Source organism: Mobula birostris, chromosome 14, assembly GCF_030028105.1.
Source record: "Mobula birostris isolate sMobBir1 chromosome 14, sMobBir1.hap1, whole genome shotgun sequence".
NCBI classification, from domain to species: domain Eukaryota; kingdom Metazoa; phylum Chordata; class Chondrichthyes; order Myliobatiformes; family Myliobatidae; genus Mobula; species Mobula birostris.
In genome coordinates this window covers 93,261,410-93,284,557 of record NC_092383.1, presented here as the reverse complement: position 1 = coordinate 93,284,557, position 23,148 = coordinate 93,261,410, and the positions used below count along the sequence as shown (strand labels likewise).

Genomic DNA, 23,148 nt, shown 5'->3' with positions numbered 1-23,148 from the left:
ATTAAACAGTTATTGAAATAATAATTGTAGAAAGTACAATTTAATGTTTCATCACAATTTCAATACAGACTGATCAACACAATGTGATTCTGCAAAATTCTGATGTTCTTCTACCTCCTTTCTTTGCTTGTACCATTTCGGCTCCCCATTTATATTTACCATCAAACCTTATTTTTTAATCTTCTCTCTGCGGCCCATCCATTTAAAATATTCAAATAACGTCTATGTGCTTACTAGGCATACAGAAAGTTCAACTAAACACCTCGATTTCCTCACTTGCAGACCTCAGTCAATTCAGATTGGCAACATCTCCTTCACAATCTCTATCAGCAAAGGTACTCCATAAGGCTGTGTGCTTAGCCCCCTGCTCTACTCACTTTAATCTGAGGACCAAGTAGCTAAGCACAGCTCCAATCCCATATTTAAGTTTGCTGATGGTACCACTGTTGTGGGTCAAATCAAAGGTGGTGGCGAATCAGCATATATAGGAGGGAGATTGAAAATCTGGCTGAGTGGTGCTACAACAACCACCTCTTCCTCAATGTCAGCAAGACCAAGGAGCGGATTATTGACTTCAGTGATCCATGTGCCTGTCCTCACCGGGGATCAGAGGTAAAGACAGTCAGCAACTTTAAATTCTTCAGTGTTATCATTTCAGAAGAACTGACTTGGCCCAGCACAAGTGCAATTAGGAAGAAAGCATGGTAGTGCCTCCACTTCCTTAGAAGTGTGCAAAGAGTTGGCATAACATCTAGATTTAGATTAGATTAGATTTAGATTCCTTTAACTTTATCTATAACTTTGCCTATCTTCTATAGCTGTGTGATGGAGAATATATTGACTGACTGCATCACAGACTGGTAATGAACCAGAATTGATTAGAGAGCTTAAGGTAAAAGAACCCTCAGGGGAAGTGATCATTATATGATCGAATTCACCCTGAAATTTGAGAAGTTAAAGTCAAGCGTATCAGCATTACAGTGGAGTAAAGGGAATTATAGAGGCATGAAAGAAAAGTTGGACGAAATTGATTGTAGAGAACACTGGCAAGGATGATGGCAGAGCAAAGATGATGGCAGAGCAGCAATGGCTAGAATTTCTGGAAGCAATTTGGAAAGCACAGGATATATACATCCCAAAGAGGAAATCAATTCTATAGGAAAGATAACACAACCATGATTAACAAGAGAAGTCAAAGCCAACATAAAAGCCAGAGAGAGGGCATCTAACAGAGCAAAGATTAATGAAAAATTAGAGGATTGGGAAGCTTTCAAATACCAACAGAAGGCAACTAAAAATCTCATTAAGGTAAAGATAGAGTATGAAGTAAGCTAGCCAATAATATTAACGAGGATACCAGAAGTTTCTTCAGACACATAAAGTGTAAAAGAGAGGCAAAAGTGAATATTGGACTGCTGGAAAATGATGCTGGAGAGGTAGTAATGTGGGACACGGTACTGGTGGACGAACTGAATAAGCATTTTGCATCAGTTTTCATTGTGGAAGACATTAGCAGTATGGTGGAAGTACCAGATACCAGGGGTCATGAAGCGTGTGAAGTTACCATTACTAGAGCAAAGGTTCTTGTGAAACTGGAAGGTCTGAAGGTAGATAAGTCACCTGGACCAGATGATAAACACCCTACAGTTCTAAAAGAGGTGGCTGAAGAGATTATGGAGGCATTAGTAATGATCTTTCAAGAATCATTAGATTGTGGAATGGTTTTGGAAGACTGCAAAATTGCATATGTCATTCTACTCTTCAAGAAGAGAGAGACAGAGGCAAAAGGAAGGAAACTATAGACCAGTTAGTCTGACCTCAGTAGTAGGGAAGATGTTGCAGTCGATTATTAAGGACGAGGTCTCAGGGATACTTGGAGACACATGATAAAACAGGCCACAGTCAGCACGGTTTCCTCAAGGGAAAATTTTGTCTGATAAATCTTTTGGAATTCTTTGAAGTAATTACAAGCAGGATAGACAAAGCAGAATTGGTTGATGTTGTGTACCTGGATTTTCAGATCACCTTTGACAAAGTGCCACACAAGAGGCTGCTTAACAAGCTACAAGCCCATGGTATTACAGAAAAGATTCCAACGTAGATAAAGCTGTGGCTGATTGGTAGGAGGCAAAAAAATGGGAATAAAGGGAGCTTTTTCTGACTGGCCATCAGTGCCTAGTAGTGTTGGGACTGATTCTTTTTACGTTATATGTCAATGATTTGGATGATGGATTGATGGCTTTATTGCAAAGCTTGCAGACGATGTGAAGATAGGTGGAGGGGCAGGCAGTTTTGAGGAAGTAGAGAGACTACAGAAAGTCTTAGGCAGATTAGGAGAATAGACAAAGAAATGGCAGATGGAATACAGTGTCAGAGAATGTACAGTCATGTACTTTGGAAGAAGAAATGAAAGGGTTGACTAGTGTTGAAAGGTACAGAAAACAAAAATCTGAGGTACAAAAGAACTTGAGAGTACTTGCACAAGATCCCCTCAAGGTTAATTTGCAGGTTGAGTCTGCAGTGAGGAAGGCAGCTGCAATGTTAGTATTCATTTCATGAGGATTAGAATATAAAAGCAAGAATGTAATGTTGAAAATTTATAAAGCACTGGTGAGGCCTCACTTGGAGTACTGTGAGCAAGTTTTGGGCCCCTTATCATAGAAAGGATGTGCTGAATCTGTAGAGGCTTCAAAGGAGGTTCACAAAAATGATTCTGGAATTGAAAAGGTTGTCATATGAGGAGTGTTTGATGGCTCTAGGCCTGTATTCACTAGAATTCAGAAGAATGTGGGGTGACCTCAATGAAAGCTATTGAAAGGTGAAAGGCCTTGATAGAGTGGATGTGGAGAGAATATTTCCTACAGTGTGACAGTCTAAGACCAGAGGACACAGCCTCAGAAAAAAAGGGGCATCCTTTTAGAATGGAGATGAAGAGGAATTTCTCTGGTCAGAGGGTGGTGATTCTGTGGAATTCTTTGCCACAGGCAGCTGTGGAGATCAAGTCTTTATGTATATTTAAGGCAGAGGTTGCTAGATTCTTGATTGGTCAGGGCATGAAGGGATACGGGGAGAAGGCAGGAGATTAGGGCTGAGAGGAAAAGTGAATCAGCCAATATGAAGTGGCACAGCAGACTCGATGGGCCAAATGGCCCAATTCTGCTCCTATGTCTTATCTTATGGTCTTAAAATATGAAAACACATCAATGCCCTTGAATGGAAGATCCTGCAAATAGTAGTGGATATGGCCCAATCTATCACAGGTAAAAACCTCCCCACCATTGGGAACATTTACATGAAGCATTATCGCAGGAAAACAGCATCCATCGCCATCCAAGTCATGCTTTCTTCCTGCTGCTGCCATCAGGAAGAAGATACAGCAACCTTAGGAATTGCAACACCAGGTTCAAGAACAGTTATTACCCCTCAACCATCAGGCTCTTGAACCAGAAGGGATAATTTCACTTGCTCCATCACTGAACTGTTCCCACAACCTATGGACTCACTTTCACATGGGGTTGTAAGGATGCTGGAAGGATATAGCCTTGGTGTAGGTAGGAGGATTAGTGTTTGGGTGTTTTTGATTTGCTTTTTAGCAGGTTCGGCACAGCATTGTGGGTTGAGTGGCCTTTTCCCGTACTCTTCTACATTCAATGTTCTTCTCTAACATCTGTGCCCAAACACCCAACCTTCAGCTCGAGGACCTTATCTTCCACAATGGTACACTTCAGCCCTCAGAATCAACACCACATTCATTCAGTTCAGATAATTAACTTTTGTGTCAGAACTGACAAGGTAGTTTTTGTTCATCCTCTATTCACTTGCTACATACTCTTCCTTTCAGACAGATTAGCTGCTACTAACATGCCATCCCTACCCTCTCTCAACCAAGCTGCAACATCTTTTTATCATATTCTTCACTGTGTCATAGATAATTTCCTTTATTCTCTCAACCCTTCTCACTTCACTGCAACTTGAAACAGGCCTGATGCAAGGTTTCGTCCCAAAACATTGACAAATCGCCCTCTCCCCACAGATGCTGCTTGAACTGCTGAGTTCCTCCAGCAGATTGTTTGTTGTGCCAGATTCCAGAACCTGCAGTCACTTGTGTCCCCTCTATTAGCTTTTAAATTCCGTTGATCTGAAGCATCAGCTTGGTTCCTCTATTGATAGATGCTGATTGATATTGTATGTTGAGTATCTCCTGTGATATATTTTTATCTCTTTTCATCACTTTTTTTAAAAGTGCATCTCAGTCATTAATCAAATTAATGGCAATGTATTCAACTACATTCAAAACAGTCTATCCAGAGAATAAGCTGAATGATAAACTGTGAACTGGGAAAGCCCATGAGTGCAAAATTAATCTTTCAAATAAGGAGTCCTGCTGATGGGTCTTGATCAGAAACATCGACTCTTTACTCCTGCCTGGTTTGCTGAGTTTCTCCAGCATTTTGTAAGTGTCACTTTGTGTTTATAATCTTTCAAACATCCAGGGCAGATGATTAAGCCAAATGGCTTCCTACTGCCTGCAATAACATACCACTATATGTCGCAAAAGCAATTTAAGAGGAAATTGATGTTCTGTCGACAGTCACTTCCTATTTATCATGAAATGAGTGATCTACTTGCTGGTACAGGAACAATGATAAAATGTAAACTCTATTATGAGCAGTTCTGAGCCCCATAACTAAGAAAGGATGTGCTGGCATTGGATAGGGTCCAGAGGAGGTTCATGAGAATGACCCAGGAAATGAAAAGGTTGACATATGAGGAGTGTGTGATGGCTCCAGGCCTGTACTCACTGGAGTTCAGAAATAATGAGGTGGGGGGTGGGTTGGATCTCATTGAAACCTATCAAGTATTGAAAGGCCTAGATAAAGTGGATGTGGAGAGCTTGTCACCACCATCAAGGACACCTTCAAAAGGCCATGTTTCAAAAAGATGGCATCCATCATGAAGGACCTCCATCACCCAGGACATACCTTCTTCTCATTGTTACCATCAAGGAGGTGGTACAGGAGCCTGAAAACACACACACGTTCAGCGATTCAGGAATGGCTTCTTCCCCTCCACCATCTGATTTCTGAATGAACGATGAGTCCATGAACAGTACCTCACTACTCTTTTTGCACTACTTCTTTAATTTTTACATATGTAGTATTTATTGTAATTTATAGTTCTTAACTATTATGTATTGTAATGCACTGCAGTTGCAAAACAACAAATTTCACGACATATGCTAGTGATATTAAACCTGATTCTGATTCTGTGAGTGATGATAAACCTAATTCTGATACGGGTCTCCATTGTGGACTGAGAGTGGAAAGGGGACAGGGAGAGGGGAATCATGGTTGGGAAAATGAGAAGGGAATGGGAAGGCAGCGGAAAGCAGCAGAGAGACATTCTGTGATGGTCAATAAAACGATTGTTTGGAATCAAATGACCTTGCCTGCCGTCTCAGGGCTGGGTGTGTCTACACCCACACCACCCACCCACCGGGGCACTCCTTCTCTGCCACCTGTCCCATGGCACTCTACTCTCACCATTCCCAGCATCATTGCTCCCACCAGATTTACAAACTCACTCCCTGCTCCATGTTGACAGGTACAGCACTATGTAGAAGTCTTAGTAAACTGTATGTGTCCAAGACTTTTGCATAGTACTGTATATGGTGACATATACATACTTAGATAATAAATTTACTTTGACTGTGACCTGAAACATCTGCAATAACAGTGATCATTTGTGACTTTAATGCATAGGGGGCAATTAAGAATCTCTTAGATAGGTACATGGATGATAGAAAAATGGATGGTTATGAAGAAGGGAAATGTCAGATTGATCTTAGAGTAGGTTAAAAGTTTGGCACAACATTGTGGGCCGAAGGGTCTGTACTGTGTTGCAGTGTTCAATGTTCTGTATATGTTCTATATTGAATGGGTTAGCCAAATTACTATTCTCTGAATGAGGAAGTCCAAGAGTATATACAGGATGGTTCTTTGAACTAATTATTGAGGAACCAATACCAGAGAGGATGCATTAAGGTGTGAGAGGTCATTTCAAAGAAGTTGCGTGGGGCAAGCTTTCCTACACAGAGAATGGTAGGTACCTGGAATACACTGCCTGGGATGGTGGTAGAGCCAGAAACATCAGGGACTTTAAAGAGGTCTTTAAATAAACACATGAAGGTGAGAAAAGTGGAAGGATATGGACATTATGTAGGCAGAAGAGATTAGCCTGATTACAAATTTAAATGTTTCGGCACAACCTCACAGGCCAAAGGGACTGTTCCTGTGTTGTACTGCTCTATGTTCTGTGATCTAACCAGACATCTGGCCATACTTGACTGGGTATTGTGCAATGAGAAAGGATTCATGAGCAATCTCATTGTGCAAAGTTCTTTGAGGAGGAGTCACCACGATGGGGTGGAATTTTTTGTAATGATGAAAAGTGACATTGCTGATTCCGAGCCCGTAGTCCAGAATCTACATAAAGGAAACAATGCTGGAATAAGGTGAGAATGGCCAAAAGCAAAGATTTGAGGAGCACATGGATTACCTACAATGATTACATTTTCAGACAGCTGGTAAAAATAAAGCCAGTATGCTGGCTCAACTATGGCTAACAAAGAAAATTAGCCTTTATATCCAAACTGGCCTGAAAAGACTACAAACAGGAGTAGTTTAGAGGACCAAGGGATTAAGTGCAGAAAAATCAAGAACATAAATCTAATTGTGAAGGCTCAGAGTCATAGAACACTGCAGCATAGAAATAGGCCCTTCGGTCTATCTAGTCATGCCAAACTATTAATCTGCCACCTCTCATCAACCTGTATATCCTTGCCCATAAAGACTATGCATAGCATCACTTAGAAGGTCTTGTGGTCAGTTGAGACTAAAGTAGAACTTTTTGGCCTCAACACTAAGCGGTATGTATAGTGTAGATCTAATTCTGCATATCAGCCAGATAACACCATCCCTACTGTAAAGTATGGTGGAGGTAACCTCATGATGTGGGGATGCTTTTCAGCAGCAGGGACTGGAAATCTTGTCAGGTTTGATGAGAAGATGAATGCTGCTAAATATAGAAAGATCCTGGATGAAAACCTGCCAGCCTGTGCCCAAAAGCTTAAATTGGGGAAGAAGTTCATCTTTCAGCAGGACAATAACCCAAAGCACACTGCCACAGCAACTATGGAGTGGTTTCAAATGAAGAAAATTGATCTCTTTGAGTGGCCCAGTCACAGTCCCAACCTTAACCCGACTGAACATCTCTGGTAAGATCTGAAAAAGGAGCACGTGATTCACAAACACGAGAACATCTGCAGATGCTAGAAATCCAAAGCAACACACAAATAAAAATTTTCGGTTAAATTGATCAAAATCCCTGGTTGTAATGTTCATTTATGTGAACAAATAACTGGCAGCTGAATACTGTATTAATGATTTAAATGAACAAACTAAATGCATTATCTCCATGTTTACAAGCAACACAAAGTTGAGTGGGACTGTGAGCTGTGCGGAGGGTACAGAAAGCCTTCAGTGTGATCTGGAGAGGTTGAGCAAATAGTCAAGTACCTCATTAGCAACACACACAAAATGCCGGAGCAACTCAGCAGGTCAGGTAGTATCTATAGAAAAGAGTAAACAGTCAACATTTCGGGCCAAGACCCTTCTTCAGGTTGGAGGCTACCCAGATGGAATATGAGGAGTTGCTCCTCCAGTCTGAGTGTGGCCTCATCATGGCAGTGGAGGAGGCCATGGACTGACATGTTGGAATGGGAAGTAGAATTCAAATGGGCAATCTATATTTTTCTGGAAGACAGAATGAAGGTGCTCGACGAAGTGGTCTCCCAATCCGTGTTGGGTCTCCCTGATATACAGGATGCCACACTGGGAGCACCGGATATAGTAGATAATCCCAACAGACTCACATGTGAAGTGTTGCCTCATCTGGAAGGACTATTTGGGGCCCTGAATACTAGTCTGGGTAGCCTCCAACCTGATAGCATGAACACCAATTTCTCAAACTTCTGGTAATTGCCCCCCACTCACTATTCCACATTCCTATTTCCCTCTCTCACCTTATGTCCTTACCTGCCCATCACCTCCCTCTAGTGCTCCTCCACCTTCCCTTTCATCCATAGCCTTCTGTCCTCTCCGAGCAGATTCCCCCTTCTCCACTCTTTTCATACTTTATTGTCGCCAAACAATTGATACTAGAACGTACAATCATCACAGCGATATTTGATTCTGCGCTTCCCGCTCCCTGGATTACAAATCGATAGTAAATTTAAATTATAAATCATAAATAGAAAATAGAAAAGGGAAAGTAAGGTAGTGCAAAAAAACCAAGAGGCAGGTCCGGATATTTGGAGGGTACGGCCCAGATCCGGGTCAGGATCAGTTCAGCAGTCTTATCACAGTTGGAAAGAAGCTGTTCCCAAATCTGGCCATACAAGTCTTCAAGCTCCTGAGCCTTCTCCCGGAGGGAAGAGGGACGAAAAGTGTGTTGGCTGGGTGGGTCGTGTCCTTGACCTTGTCCTCACTCCTTTATCTCTTTCACCAACCAACTTCCCAGCTCTTTACATCACCCTCTCTCCTGGTTTCATCTATCACCTGCCACCTTGTACTTCTTCCTCCCCTCCACCCAGCTACTTACTCTAACTTCTCCACTTCCTTTCCAAGCCCAATGGAGGGAATTGGCCTAAAATGTCGACTATACTCTTTTTCACAGATGCTGCCTTGCCTGCTGAGTTCATCCAGCATTGAGTGTGTTGCTTTGGCTTTCCAGCACCTGCAGATTTTCTCGTGTTTGAAATATCTCATTATTTTGTTCTCTTTTTGCACCACTTAGTTTTTATATCTCTTATTGTAAAGTATAGATTTTTATGTATCACATTTTGCTGCAGCAGCACAATAACAAATTGCACAACATCTGACAGTAATGATAAACCTGATTCTGAAATACATGGTAGGTGCAGTATAATGTAGATACTGCAAAGTTTCCAGTTTGGTGTCAAAAACAGGAAAAAATGTATATTTTAGTGATAGACTGGGAAAGGGGGAGGTGAAGCAAGATCTTGTGCACAGTCAGTGAAAATAGACATGCAGGTGCAGCTGGCAGTTAAGAAGGCAAATGCCATGTTCGCCTTTAAAGTAAAAGGATTTGAATACAAGCGTGGGCTGCCTTATTGCATGGGAAGAATGTTTTTGTGACGGAGCAAAAATGACAGGACTGTCCCCTGACAAGGGATTGGGAAGATTAGGCTTTTATTCACAGGTTCAGGCCTATATTCACGAGTTCAGGCCTATATTGTAACTATATTCACAAGTTCTGCAGAATGAGAGGGATTTAATTAAAACTAAACGTTGCTGGAAAGACTGGACAGGCAAGATGCAGAAAGATGTTTCTAACCATGGGAAACATTGATCAACCCTAAGGATATGGGGTAGACAACTTAGGAGTGAACTGAAAAAAATGCAACACACATAAAAGTTGCTGGTGAACACAGCAGGTCAGGCAGCATCTCTAGGAAGAGGTGCAGTCGACGTTTCAGGCCAAGACCCTTCGTCAGGACCTGGCCTGAAACGTCGACTGCACCTCTTCCTAGAGATGCTGCCTGGCCTGCTGCGTTCACCAGCAACTTTTATGTGTGTTGCTTGAATTTCCAGCATCTGCAGAATTCCTGTTGTTTGCGTTTTTTAAAAAAAAAATGCAATCATCCAAAGATTGGTGAACCTATGGAATTCTCTACTTCCAAAGACAATTGAGGCCAAAATCAGTATTTTCAAGAATAAATTACGTATTGAGGCTGAACATGGGGAGAAAGCAGGAAAAGGATTTGGATAATCACCACAGGTGAGAATTGAACCCAGGTCACTGGCACTGTAAAGCTCTACACCAACATTGCCGCTAATCAAGTGCCTGGTTGAAGCACCTAATTGATATGACTTAGCCTGGAAGTAAGGGCAAAATGATTTAGTTTGTGCTAATTAAAGTTTTAATCACATGGCAGTGAAGAAAACATACAATTGATTTCTTGGCAATGGTGTGATTGAAGCAAAAACAGGTTTAATTTGCTTTCTCATTTACTAAAGTGTAGATGTACTTTGTGTAAATGTTATTTATTAATTCTAGTTAACTAGTTACATTTGTTACTTTTTGACATTTTTACCTTGTTCAATTTTTTTTTATTTCACACACAATCCACTTTTAATAGTTTTTACACATGAAAAGGAAACATTGAAAGCTACTAACAGTTTTAACGTGCAGTTTGTATGGTGCTAGGGCTTTAATAATGTTTAAACTGCACCAGTATTGATGGGTTATCATTTTTGTACAGTGAAGTATGGCTGAGAGAATGCCTTCTCTCCTTGGAAAGTATTTTTAACATCGTAATTCTGTTTTTACTAACTTATTTTGAATTCATTTATTGAAAATGCACTTTGCTGTTGCTCTCATTTCTGTATATTTGGCAAATACAGAATGGAAAGTCCCTGTTGAAGGGTCTTTGAACTGAAACTTTATCTCTGTTTCTCCTTTCACAAATCCTGCCAGACCCGTTGCGTTTCCGGCATTTTCTGATTTTATTTCAGAACTTTGGCATCTGCAGTTTTTGAGCTTCATTTGTTCCCAGTTTCTAACCATGGTGTTTTTAAATGGTTTTGACCAGAAATGGCTTGACTGTTCTTGTTTTTATTTTCAGTTCAGCATAGAAGTGTTTACTTATTTTTCACTTGTTCTGGAAAAATTAGGTTTTCTGATGCTTTGAAGAAAAACTTCAGTCAGCTTTTGATCTCCATAAAATTCAACTATATAAAAGAATCAATGGAACTGCAATATAGCCTTGAACTTCATTGCTAGCCTGTACAACACTTTCTCTGTAGCTGTAACACTATATTCTGTATTCTGTTACTGATTTTCCTTTGTTCAATTCCCACCATTGGCCATAAGGAGATTGTACATTTTCCCCTTGAATAAGGTTTCCTCACACATTCCAAAGACGTACAGGTTAGTAGGTTGTGGGCTGATGAATGCAATTGGGTGACACAGACTTGTTGAGCCAGAAGGGCCTGTTTCCTTGCTGCATGTGCTGTTAACAGTCATGGGGAGAACATTCAAACTCCTTACAGACAGCTGAGGGAATGAATCTGGGTCTCTGACACAGTAATAACATCACACTCACTGCTACTCCCCTCACAGTTGTGTTCTGGATCTTCCTGATACAACATGCTGATCTACCCCAAGCAGAACACAACAGTTTCTAGCCCTTCATTTTCCCAAACTCCTCTCCCTGCCAAACGCTGAACTCAAAATCTCTTGCCAGCTTGATCACGCCTTTCATTTCACCATTCACCGCACCCAACACCGTGATAGAATGCTGCTAATTGAGTTGAGTCTTGGATCTGAAATCTCCATACCCTTTCTACAGGCCTGGTTCAATATGTAGTCAGCTTCCTGAACTTGACGATGGTTCAATTCCCACCACTGTCTGTAAGAAGTTTGTACATTCTCCCCGTGACTGCATGGGTTTCCTTCAGTTTCCTCCCACATTCCAAAGATGTACGGTTAGGGTTAGTGAGTTGTGAGCATGCTGTGTTGGCGCCAGAAGCATGGCGACACTTGTGGATGGCCCAGCACAATCCTCACTAATTTGATTTGACACTAACAAAGTATTTCACTGCTTTGTCACTGCACATGTGACAAATATTGCTAATAAATTCAAAGTATGGAAAATTAGACCAAGTATCGTGGGAACAGTCACTGCCATATCTCTCACAAGAAGAGCTGAATCACCTCAATCCTCCAAGCTCAACATCACTCTCAATCAGCAACCTAATCCTCCAATCACACACTCCAGCCACTGATCAAGTGAAGGTCCCAATCTCCACCCCCCAACTTGGCTGCTTAACTTGCCTTTACCTCCACCCCAATTTCACACTACCACCTTGGCTCAATACCCATCTACCCATCTCCAGCCTCAATCTTCTGCCCACAGCTGCCAGTCACTGTGATCATCTAGTGCTTCCATTAAGGCTGCAATCAATTTTCTGAGCCTTAAAATGATTGATGCGAAGGAAACCTATTTTTATTCAGGTTCAAAGATAAAACTATTTTTAGTTTTGTTATTAAAATTGCATGGGCTTGCCTCAGAGATCAAGAGCTAAAGTTTCCTTTGCATCTGTACATTTCATAAGAGCTTCTCTCTCTACACTGTTCACTTATTTTCCTCTCAAAAACATGCAACACTGCAGTTGTTTCAAGCATTAATTTACAGAGAAGGTCTGTGGAACTTGGAGTCCATTTAGTTAATTATTTTTCCTCAAACTTATTAATATTTATGGCAAACTACCAAAGAATTGAGATTACTGTTATACAGTCACCTAGCACTCTGTATTGTAGTTTATGAAATATAGAAAAGCATGCAATGTCAAGATAACATTAGCATAAAACTGTTGAACTAATGTCTGTACACAGTAAATTTTCCTAAAAATTCTATCTCACTACACAAAGCAGCTTCACTCTACAGTATTTTGGAAGAACCATTTAAATATATTCTACGTAAATTCCATTCTTGTAGGTGTTAAGAGTTCTGCAGGTTTCTTAAAAAAATGTCTCTGTCCTTAAAAATCCCAATTCTTATTTGCAATTCCAATTTGCATTAGATATCCAATTGGTACCTGGAGTATTTTCCTTCAATGTGAGCATCTTGCAATACGCAAAAAGAACATCACCTGCGATAAATTAAAATGCACTTTGTCCTTGCTTTTTTTTTAAATCACATAATGAAATGCTGTCATTTGAACTTCATAGTTGCAATTCCTTTTGTAGTAAATAGATAAGAATAAAATATTCTTCTATTCTGAGAACATCTGGAACATTGGAAATGGAAGAGTGCACTGTTATAAGATATCTGTGGCACTCAAAAGAATAAAACACAAAAGCCTCTGTAACAAATTATCTGTCATTCTACACCATATATCAACTTATAGAAACAAACAATATTGTTAAAACAGCATTCACCTGAAGGTTTTAGTCTATTGTTAATTCAGACAACAATCTCCACACCACTTCACTCATCTCTAACTGTTTGATGGTATTTGATCAACTGCACCTTCCTATTTATTTTTTTTTGGAGAGGAATCTCAAACACACAAATGGAAAATTTATTTTCCACAAATCTTATGTCTGTTACCTGTTCAGATTTAAGGAAGGCTAATTTTTAAGCAACGACCTAGCATAATTTGACTGTTAGGGCCATTTCTCTATGAGCAAGAAAAACTGTTAATTCATTCAAAATAAATACCAATACACATATTATTCCAATGTTTTTTAATTTTATTAATAAACTTTTTAATGATACCAAATTAACTGCTGGGGTTAATTTCCAAAATCAATGATAATTCTGAATGAGTTATTGGAATCAGACCATTTTGATGGCCCCTTTGAAACTGACAAGATATTGTGACTTCACTTGAAGGTCAGCTTTATAATCTATCATGTTGATACTGAAAAGGTAAAAAAAAAAAATTAAAAGTTAACTGAATTTCAAAAAAAAAACAGAATGACTGCCTGAATGAAAACCTGAAGAAAACCCAATAATTCTTGAAACCTGCTCACTGGTTGAAATCAGCTATTTCTTTACTCTTGATGGAACATTTGGCATAGACAAAGACTACAGAAAGTGGTGGATACTATCAAGTCCATCACAGGAAAAGCTCTCGCCACCACGGAGCACATTTACAATGAGCACTGCCACAAGAAAACAGCATCTATAATCACAGACCTCCATCATCCAGGCTATGCTCTCTTCTTGCTGCTACCAGTGGGCACAAACCTTAGGTCCTACGCCACTAGGTTCAGGAACAGTTATTATCATGCAACCATCAGGTTTCTGAACCAACGTGGACAACTTTAATCACCACAACACTGAACTGATTCTATGATCTACACACTCACTTCCAAGGACTTTTTATAACTCATGTTTTCTGCATTATATCTTTTATTTGCACAGTTTGTCTTCTTTTGTATATTGGCTGTTTGTCAGTCTTTACGTATAGTTTTTCACAAATTCTATTGTATTTCTTTATTTTGTTTGTAAATTCTGCAAGAGAAAATGAATCTTAAAGCAGTGTACAGTAACATATACACAGTTTGATAATAAACTTTAATTTTGACTTGACAGCATCAATACATTAATCAGTTGTGGAAAGCACATGGGTTGACAAGACCAGGCTGAGGGCAATATAATGATCCATAAACAAAAATAGTCCACTGACACTGAAGATTAATTGTATAAATTCCTTGTATTGCAATAATGCTTGAATCACATTTTGTATAGATTTTATTTCCATGAACGTCAGTTACCAAGTTCAGTACTAAGGCATTAGGTAATTAGCTATAGGAGTATTTGTGCCCTAGAATGTGGGAATTGAAATGTCATTATTTTACACAGACATTATTTATATATTTGTTTTAAGTTCTTAATGCTGCCAAGCATTATATTCCTGTGTCTGACTCTTCAGCATCATTTACACACTAATCTTCTGCCCTAGATACTCACATACACCACATGAACAATAATCCGGGAGGATAAGAATGATATTATTCTACAGAGTGAGATTTACTTTTCCCATAGCAACAATTGTATAATGGGAAAACCCACAGAAAGCAAACTGTTAAATTACAAAAAAGAATTGTACGCTATTACTCATAAATGTTAATATGGCAATCTCTATTTTAGTATTATATCTGAGTTTACAGTAAGGCAGGAAGGTGTTCTAAATCCACACCATGCTGTTGAACTTGTATTATTGAGTAAACCTATTATTGACAGCACTGTTACTTTTATGTTTTCTTTAGATGAAATATAAAATAAATTAGCATTGCTGTGGTTTGCTGATGCTTAACATCTTCCTTCATAATCCAGCGACTTTTTTTTAATAACTCTAAAATGCCATTATCAATGGAGCAAGCTAAAGATTGGATTTTGCTGAAGTTTTGCATTCATCTAAAAATAATAAAATTATAATTAACAGTTAATGCTGATTTTTAAATTACTAAGTATGCAAACAGAAATCCATTAAAAGCTAAATCGTTTCAACCAGTTCAACTTATTTTTGTTAATGGGTTTGGGGAGCCGTGGAAGTAATGAACATTTTAATCGAAAATTTTAAGTCTTCAAATAAAGGTTTTAATGAGGACAAAGCACTATAAATGCATCAGTTTTAAAATAAAATGTACATTTCATCTCGCCTGAGAAAATTGTCTTGCATCACTGTTTGCTCCAATGAGAAATCTATTTTAACTTGTGATTAAAACATGACAAATGATATGAAAGACTAGCTGGGATACAGATTCTTGCACTATAAATAGGCTAAAAGAGTGCTTCAGTTTGAATTTCACAAAATGTTAACAATTCCTCACACAAAATACTGCAATATCAAATATCAATTAAAGCAGATTCATTTCTTTGCACTTCCTGAAAGTGCAAACTGACAAATATTACTTTTCTTTCTGTATCAGCAGCAATTTTACATAGCAAATAAAATTATTTGTTTTAAAACATTTAAATACAAGCAGTAGATGACTTGCTGATTTCGTAGTTAATACAGCATGTCATTCAATTGAATATATAAAAGGTTACCTTTTCTAAAAACTTGTTCTGGGGTTTCCTGAAGAAAGAGGTCTTGGCAGTAAAGAAACAATCTTCTAAGTCTTCATCTAAGCTGCAATATCCACTGCTCATACTTGTATTCCACGTCATCCAATGACTTAATTTTGTGATCAAAAATCATCAGAATATCCTGGAGGATTTACTGTGCTGTCCAACAGATCTTAAAGCTTCAAAAAAAAAAAAAAAAAAAAAAAAACTGCACCACAGTACTGCAGTTTCCCAATACAGACATAAGTTGCCTTGCACAAGTCAGGAAGAGGGTATCATACAACACATACACGTAGATTCTTCACTATTCTCAGCCAGCTGCAGCTGCTTGTTTTTACTTCAGTTGTCGTTAATGCTTAACAACTTAATCCCCTATATGTTCTATGTCTTTGCCTCTGACACTGAATTTCTGTATTTATACATGGGCAGTGTGCCTAGCTTCCACTGCCATTCAGAAAGTCTCTCCTGGCAGCCGGCTGAACATGGTGTAGTTGAGCACTTTGACTGTGGAGCTGTTAGCTGCTGTACTGCACACCATCTGTGGCTAATCAGCTATCTGCATGCATACACGAGCTGAGTGAGGTCAGCTCCTTCCTGGCTTCTGGTTCTGTGTATTTCAAACCAAAGCCACATCCTGCTTCAAGATTTAACATGCTAAGCTCACACATACATGTCTTTTTATTATCACAGCCATTTTGTGTCCCTGATATTCACAAAGAATATAAAGCATCACATTCATTCTCAGCAATGCCTCCTTTAAACAATACACCTAGCACTGAAACCCATGTACCCTGTTAATTATGTTTCCATACACACCATCACCTATATTCCATTCATCCAACAATTTAACTTAATTCTTACATAATTTTAAAATAACAAGTTTCCTATGCCTCGACACCCTATGTATAACACAACTGCAGCATGTAATAAACTGACTCAGGATGACAAAATCCTTTAAGTGAGCAGGCTAATCTGCTGCAATGCCATGCAAAATTTCTAAACTGACAATGCACTGTGACACAGTAATATTGGCTGCATTGTTTGATGCATTTAAAAATAAGTGAAAATATATATTTCAGAAATATTAAACTATCCTTACATCTGCAGTCCTGCAAATCTAGCTTGCAGTCAACAGAATTAATATATTTTGAATATAATACAAATGTGCTCGCAACCCATTCTTTCCAAAATTCCTTAATGAAAAAACAGCAGTTTCACAGAGTATTTTCCCTCATATACCAATCTTAAAGTCAATAGAAAATATAGGAATAAAAATTCTCTAAGCGACAATCCCACATTCGGTCATTCATTCTTTCTAAATTAATAGTTAATTTGCCTGTCTATTAAGAATTAATTCAATGGTGGATGTTATCCACTCTTGTCTTGCTTAATTTGTAGGCTCATAGCCATTACAAAATTACGTTGATCTTTGATTCTTTTTTCTTTCACGGAACGAAAACAAAGCAGTTAAGTATTCAGGACATGTTCCAAGGAATGAGAGGGTAATGGCCTCAGTGCTAACAGGGGTTGTTATAGCTATATATACAGTGACATTGTTAGGGACCTGGCATAAACCCCTGTCTTTCTGCTGCTGTGCTGGAACCTGGTACAAATCATCAAACATATGGCAAATAGGAGCAAGGCAGCCATTCATCCTTCAAGACCGCTGCACCATTCAACAAGATCGTGGCTAGTTGCTAGTTTCCGACTGTGGGTGCCACGGTAGCATAGTGGTTAGAATAATGCTTTACAATGCTAGCAATCAGGGTTCAATTCCCACTATTGTCTGCAAGGAGTTTGTATATTCTCCCCGTGATCACACATGTTTCCTCTACGGGTTAGGGTTAGTAAGTTGTGGGCATGCTATGTTGGGCACCAGAAACATGGCGACACTTACAGGCAACCCATCAAGTCCTTGGATTGTGTTGGCTGTTGACTAAAATGACACTTTTCATGATATGTTTCAATGTACATATGATAAAATAAAGATAACCTGTAATCTTTTTTTACACCCCTGTAGCTCTAAGAACTAAATCCAACTCCTGAATATAGTCCATAACTTGTCCTCAATTGCTTTCTGCAGTAGAATTTCACAGATTTAATCCCTACCATTATCATTGCTGAAAATATACAATAACTTCCAGTAGCAACCTAGAGCCTGGGCCTCTGGCACAGTTGAAGCTTAAATTCACTCTTGGTGCACTGGAATTTCAGGGCTATTCAATTTAAATCGATGATCCGAACACAGGTACCTTTCACCACTACAGCACTCTCACCTGCCCGGATTATGCGATTAAATCTTTCATGCACATCATGAAACCATAACTTTGTCTCCAGAAATCACAGGGAAGTGAATAACGTTGACCCAGGGACTAGCCACAGTTAAGTGGCTTGTACTGTTGCCGATATGATTGGAGAAATGGTAGATGAAATTTAACCAGGCCAAATATGAAGCTGTGCACTTTGGGAGATCAGATATAAAGGGACAGTACACTCTTAATGGCAAGACTTTGTTGATGTACAGAGGGATCTCGAGGTCCAAAACCATAGCTCCCTGAAAGGGGCCACACACGTTGATAGGGTGGTGAAGAAGGGATGTGGCATCCTTGCCTTTATTAGTCGAGGCACTGAGCTCAAGAGTTGGGAAGTTACATTGCAACTCAATAAATCTCTAATTATGCCACATCTGGAGTATTGCGTTCAATTCTGGTCACCCCATTATAGGGAGGATGTCAAGGCTTTTGGGTGGTGGGGTGGAGATACGTCTCCATCAAAGGAGGTGTAAGGAGCTCCTTCCCTCCACTAGCCTGCAGGTCACCCTTGGGCAAGGTGTAGCACCTGCTTGGGCCTCTGATCAGGGTCACATGAAACCATGGGAGCAGGTGGTGGGTGGCCGTATGAATAGCTGGTGCATATCACAAGCACTGGTTATGCAGTCACTTCCACCAGGCAGACAATCTCTGAAGAGTAGAGTATCGATAATGGCTGGAGCCACGCATCTTGTAAAGACACTGCCCAGAAGGTGGCAATGGCAAACCACTTCTGTAGAAAAATATGCCCAGAACAATCACGGTCAAAGACCATGATCGCCCATGTCATATAACACAACATGTAATGATGGTAATGATGATGATGATGATCAAGGCTTTGGAGAGGATGTAGACGACTTATCAGGTTGCTGCAGGATTAAAGGGCATGTGTTATAAAGAGAGGTTGAACAGACTTGGCTTAATTTCTATGAACTGGTAGAGGCTGACAGGAAATCTGATAGAAGTTTATAAGATTATGGGAGACATAGATAGACAGTCAGTATCTTTCTCTAGTTGAAATGTAAATGGCATGATTGATTGTCTTGGACATTTTATTGTGATTACAAGACCCTATTGGGCATTGCTAATGTAGAATACTGCAAGTCTTCTTAATCAGTTCATTGGCAAGACCTACAGTACAGGAGCTGCATTGCCTTAGTTGTTGCGTGGAAAAATCCCTTATGCCTTAGAGTCACCTGAGTGGTCACCGGCAAAGGAGGTGTCAGAGGTAGCTGTGGGCCTCTGGACTTCTTACCGGCTCGCAGGCTGGTTCCCTTCTGTCTGTGTTCACTCAGTGGAAGAACAAGCTGGACCAGGACCATTCAGGTTCTTGAGCAATATAGCTTTTCTCTTTCTGACTATTTTTCTGAAATCATAACCATATGTGCTATGTGCAATGTGTAGTAGTGCTGTGTGTCATTGGTAATGTGTTTTGCACCTTGGCTCCAGAGAAATGGTGTTTTGTTTGGCTGTATTCATGTATGGTTGAATAACAACTAAACTTGAAACTTGTGAGTTCAAAGAAGACGTGCACGGTTTTTTGTTCTTTAACACTGAGAGTGGTGCGCTGCCAGTGGTGACGGTGGGGGAACGCAGCAAGCCAGGCAGCATCTGGGGAGTGGAATGAACAGTCAATGGTTCAGGTCAAAGTTTAAAGTAAATTCATTAGCAAGGTACATATATGTCACCATATACAATACAAACCTGAAATTCATTTTCTTACGGGTAGTCAATAAATCTATAAAATAATAACCATAACATAATCAATAAAAGACCGCCCAACAAGGACATTCAACCAGAGTGCAGAAGACATAATGATAAATAAATAAGCAATAAATATGGAGAACATAAGATGGAAAGTCCATGAAAGTGAGTCCATAGGTTGTGGGAAAAGTTCAATAACGGGAAAGTGAAGTTGAGTGAAGTTAACGATTAAGTGAACGTTGGTTCAAGAGCCTGATAAGAGAGGGGTAATAACTGTTCCTGAACCTGGTGGTGAGATTCCTGAACCTCTTGAACCTCCTCCTGATGACAGCAGCGAGAAAAGAGCATGACCTGGGTGGTGAGAGTGCCTGATAATGAATGTTGCTCTCCTGCAACAGCGTTTTATGTAGATGTGCTCAATGGTGGGGAGGGCTTTAACAATGCTGGACTGTGACATATCCACTACATTTGTAGAATTTTCCATTCAAGGGCATTGGTTTTTCCGTAGCAAGTAGTGATTCAGCCAGTCAATACTCTCCACTACACATCAATAAGTCAAGTCAAATTTATTTATAAAGCACATTTAAAAACAACCCATGTTGACCAAAGTGCTGTACAAACCATAACAGGTTGCTAAAATCACAAACACAAGAAACACAGATATAAACAACAAGGCACACAGCTTATAGGCACAAAATAAATAGCACATGAGCCTAGGCACAAGCCAAAAATCAGCCACATCAGGAAGATTCAAACGCTAGTGAATAAAGGCAAGTTTTGAGCCTGGACTTAAGAGTCAATGGAGGGGGCAGATCTGATAGGGAGGGGAATGCTATTCCACAGTCTAGGCGCTACAACAAGTAGAATAAGGAGTTAGAAGGTCTGCGATATAGGAGGGGACCAGCCCATTTAGGGCTTTATAGACAAACAGGAGAACCTTAAGATCAATTCTAAACTGTACTGGTAGCCAGTGGAGAGAGGCCAGGATAGAAGTAATATGGTCCCTCTTCCAGGCACCTGTCAGGAGCCTGGCTGCGGCGTTCTGGACCAGTTGCAGGCTGGACAGGGACAACCGACTAATCCCAGTATACAGGGAGTTGGAGTAGTCCAAGCGGGAGGATATAAGAGTGTGGATGACTTTTGAGATCTTTGAAAGAGAGAAACGACTTGATTTTGGCAATAGTACGAAGCTTGGAAAAAAACTGGCTTTTACTACTGCATTTACTTGCTTGTCAAACTTAAAGGCGGAATCAAATATCACACCAAGGTTTTCGACATGGGATTTGACAAGGGTGGACAGGTTATCAAGACTGTTGGTAATCACTTTGATGGAGACAGGGGGCCAAATAGGACAACTTCAGACCTGCCTTCATTCAGCTGTCAGAAGTTTTGTGCCACCCAACACCATGTCCTCCAGGCAGTTCATGAGGCTGACTAGATTTAACTGGTTGTTTGGTTTCAAGGGGAAATAAAGCTGTGTGTCGTTAGCATAACAATGGAAGGAAATGTTGTGTTTTTGAATGATTTGGCTGAGGTTTGTCAAAGTTTTAGGTGTCATGCTCAATCTCCTAAATAGAGGTTGCTGCTCTTCATAATTATGCTTAAGTGCTGGATCCAGGACAGGTCCTCTAAAATAATAACACCAAGAAATTTAAAGTTGCTGATCCTCTCCGATGAGGACTGGCTAGTGGACCTCTGGTTTCCTTCTCCTAAAGTCAATAATCAGCTCTTTGGTCTTGCTGACATTGAGTAAGAGGTTGTTATGGCACCACTCAGCCATACTTCCAATCTCTCTCTTCTATGCTGATTCATCACCACCTTGGATTCAGCCTACAACAGTGATGCCATCAGCAAACTTGAAAATGGCATTGGAGCTGTGCTTAGCCACAAAGTCATAAGAGTAAAGAGAGTAAAGCAGGAGGCTAAGCACACAACCTTGTGGTGCACCTGTGCTGATGGAGATTGAGAAGATGTTGTTGCCAATCCATACGGACTAGGGTCTGCAAGTGAGGAAATCAAGGATCCAATTGCACAAGAAGGTATTGAGGCCTAGATCATGGAGCTTATTGATTGCTTTTGAGGGGATGATGGTATTGAATGCTGAGTTATAGTCGATAAAGTGCATCTTGATGGAAGTATCTTTGCTGTCCAGATGTTCCAGGGTTGAGTGAAGGGCCAAAAAAAATGGCATCTGCTGTGGACCTATTGGACCCGATTGACAAATTGGAGCGGATCTAAGTCACTTGTTATGCTTCATCACCAACCTCTCAAAACACTTCATCGCTGTTGATGTACGTGCTACTGTATGATAGTCATTGAGGCAGGTGACCACACAATTCCAGGGCACAGGTATAACTGAGGCCTGCTTGGAGCAGCTGGGTACCTCGGACGGCCAAAGTAAGAAGTTAGAGATATTGGTGAACTCTCCAGCCCGCTGATCAGCACAGGTCAACACTACTTGGCTAGGTACCCCGTCTGGGCCAGATGCTTTGTGTGTTCGTACCTCCCCCGCCGAAGGCTGCTCACATGTCAGCCTCTGAGCCTGAAATCATAGGCTCATCAGAGGATGTGGAAGTTCGTGATGGTTCCTCCGTGTTTTGATTGTCAAAGTAAGCATAAAAGGCACTGAGCTCATCTGGAACCAAAGCCCTGGTGTCCCCTGATTTAACTTTATAAGAGCTGACAGTATTCAATCCCTTTCACAACTGTAGAGTATTCTTCACTGATTCAAGTCTAGTCTGGGATTGCCACTTCGCCTGTGAGATGGCTTTCTGAAGATCGTACCTGGACCTCTTGTAACTATCTTGATGCTTCTTAGATCAAGATGCTTCATCTGAACACTTAGCTCAAACTGTTGCCTGTTTATTCCCTTTCATAGGTGCTGTCTGACCTGTGAGTTCCTCCAGCATTCTGTGTGTGGTTCTCAAAATTTCCTGCAAGATCTTTTGTTTCTGACATTAACCACAAGTATTAGCTTGGCTCCTCCCTCCACAATTGCTGACAGGACTGCTGAGTATATCTAGAATTTTGTTTTTAGTTCAGATTTCCAGATGGCACAATCCAGTGGATTCCTATTAATTGGGACACAACAGGACCAGTACATTTTGGCCCAACTAAGCTGCTGCCCCAATTAGCCAAAATTTCATGGTAATAGTTAAATGGGTATTAAAAAAATTCAAAGTACTACTTAACTGAGTAACAAATTATGTACTTAAATGAAATACAGAACAAATCAGAACACTACCAAAACTACTACAGTACTATAAGATTGTGCATTACCTTACTTACAGACCCCAGCGCACGCGACTAACTATAGTTAGAAACTTTAGCAACGGTCTCCTGTCAAGGGAATCCCGGCTACTTTCTCTATTTATTTTTTGTTCTTTAAGAGTTGCCCCAAATAAGTGGCTGTCCTGATTAACCAATGGCTTTATTAACCAGAATCTATCGATTTCCTAGCTTATGGGG

General features: G+C 40.1%; 1 protein-coding gene across 2 annotated transcripts in view; it reads right to left on the bottom strand.

Moving 5' to 3' along the window:
- Positions 1 to 23,148, bottom strand: part of rassf5 (Ras association domain family member 5) — a 99,637-nt gene that overhangs the window by 36,151 nt on the left and 40,338 nt on the right. The window contains exon 1 of one of the 2 annotated variants that reach the window (XM_072278952.1): positions 15,650 to 16,215. The exons of the other annotated variant lie outside the window; for it this stretch is intronic. Coding sequence (XP_072135053.1) covers positions 15,650 to 15,769 — 120 coding nt within the window. The 5' untranslated portion in view covers positions 15,770 to 16,215. Of the gene's footprint in view, positions 1 to 15,649; positions 16,216 to 23,148 lie in introns of those variants that run through there. 2 annotated transcript variants of the gene reach the window in all.